Source organism: Zingiber officinale, chromosome 2A, assembly GCF_018446385.1.
Source record: "Zingiber officinale cultivar Zhangliang chromosome 2A, Zo_v1.1, whole genome shotgun sequence".
In the NCBI taxonomy this organism is placed as follows: domain Eukaryota; kingdom Viridiplantae; phylum Streptophyta; class Magnoliopsida; order Zingiberales; family Zingiberaceae; genus Zingiber; species Zingiber officinale.
This window is the reverse complement of record NC_055988.1, coordinates 104,735,628-104,737,466: the sequence shown is the minus strand read 5'-3', so window position 1 is coordinate 104,737,466 and position 1,839 is coordinate 104,735,628. Positions and strand designations below refer to the sequence as shown.

Below are 1,839 nucleotides of genomic sequence, written 5' to 3'. Positions count from 1 at the left end.
ATAATCATTTTTTTTCTTTTTTTTTCTCATAATGATTATCAAAATTGTTAGTCAAAGAGGTAGGAAATCAGAGATAACTTAGTGTGGGCCTGTGGGGGAGAAAGATCGGACTACGTTGAACAGTTTGCATATTGTAAGAAATTATTTTTCTGCCATCCGTGTCTTTAAAGTCACATGAAAATAAACAAATATTAAAAAACAAAAAACAACAACACTCCCGCCTTCCATTTTAAAATTTGCTGCTGTATATTGTTTTCCCTCCTTATTCCTCCCGCCTTTCTAGCATCCAATCCAACGCCGCCCCAGAAATATCCCCCCGCCTTATTCTTATGTGCTATATAAGGAAAGAGGAAAGAGTTTATTCCTCTTGTTCCTTCTCTTACATCTCATTTTCGGTTCGAGTCTCCTCTAGCTATGAATCAGAGATCCCGGAGCTCGAGGGCAAAGCCCTCGCCGTCGTCGGTCGACGAGCGGATCCACCGCTTCCTGCGCCCCGGCGCACTCGCCCGCCTCCGGGACTCGAGGATCAGTACCGCCAGATCCGCCTCACTCGCACTCCTCGACCTCGCACTCCCCTCCTTCCCTTCCCCGCATGCGCCTCCACCTGCTCAGATCGATGGAGTCCGCCCTTTCTTCGCATCCAGGACGTACGGCCCTCAGTTTCTGCGGCGGAAGAAGCTTGCAGCCGCCAAGTCCGTCTACATAGCCCCCTCGAGCCCGGATCTCGCGGATCCCTTCTTGGAAGCTTTTGGCGTAGATCTGGTTGCTGCATATTGAGCTTTACCCTTTTTTCTTCTAATTTTCTTCCGATTGTTTATTTCCAATCTCTAATAACACACAAAAAAAATGGTCCTTTATCTACCTATATATTCTGCTTAGGCTTTCGTTCTCTCTGTTTTAGCTGGCGAAACGGGGAACATTAGAGAGCGGATTCCATGTAGATTTAACTAAAGTTTGGATTTTTTCTAACTAAAGTTTGTGTTGTTCTTGATGCCTGGTGGGAGCTGTTGATCGGTGCCTTTTCTTTCCTAGAATTATTTTTGGAAGTTAGGAAAATGCTTCTTGATTGCACGTTACTTTTATTGTTACTATGTTTTTGTTTTCCCATCTGAACCTAATTATCGACTGACTCCGGCTGATTTGGTTGTAAGGATATTGTTGAGAACAAGAAATGATGAGCTCGTTCATGTATTTGCTTCTTACAAAGGTTTCGATTCCTGATTTGCAAGAAACTGCTGATCTTCTCCATTAGTACTACTTTCTGCTTCGTTGAATCAGAAAAGGCAAAACACTTGATGCGTGGTATTGCATTATTTCTCGTATTTCACTTTGAATAAATAATTATCTTCATGCATTTTTCAGAATTTGTTTTTTAACAGCTGAAAGCTGATGTTCTGTCATACATTATTCATGCAAAGTCTCCATATGTTGAGCCAGTCTACTCGACCAATGACTCCCTTTGCTATTGAATCTAGATCCATCTACATTATCATCCTCAAAAACAGTAAACTACTATGGTTTTGCGATAGATGTATTCTATCTATTTACCTTTTGTGATTGTATTTCATATAGTTCTTTACATTGCAACACCCTTGCATTGAATTTCCAACATAGGTTATTGTGATTAATTAATCATTCATGGCAATTTTGCAACATATTCCATTGCATTTTGTGGCAACTTTTACTTCACTTCAAATTAATCTATGTCAAAATCATCAGCAAGAATTGGTGTGAGACTTTTTTTATTGAATTTGAGAATATGTGATAAATACAAGCTCATCTATTTCAAATTTACCACAAAAGATTTGGTTTTCTTAGTGATTGGTCTTGCCTTTTGGA

The 1,839-nt window shown here is 40.2% G+C and overlaps 1 protein-coding gene across 1 annotated transcript; it reads left to right on the top strand.

Moving 5' to 3' along the window:
* Positions 1-414: 414 nt before the first annotated feature.
* LOC122043867 lies at positions 415-777 on the top strand. Its single transcript, XM_042604434.1, has one exon. It carries the CDS (start codon positions 415-417, stop codon positions 775-777), a length of 363 nt encoding a protein of 120 aa, XP_042460368.1.
* Positions 778-1,839: the final 1,062 nt, after the last annotated feature.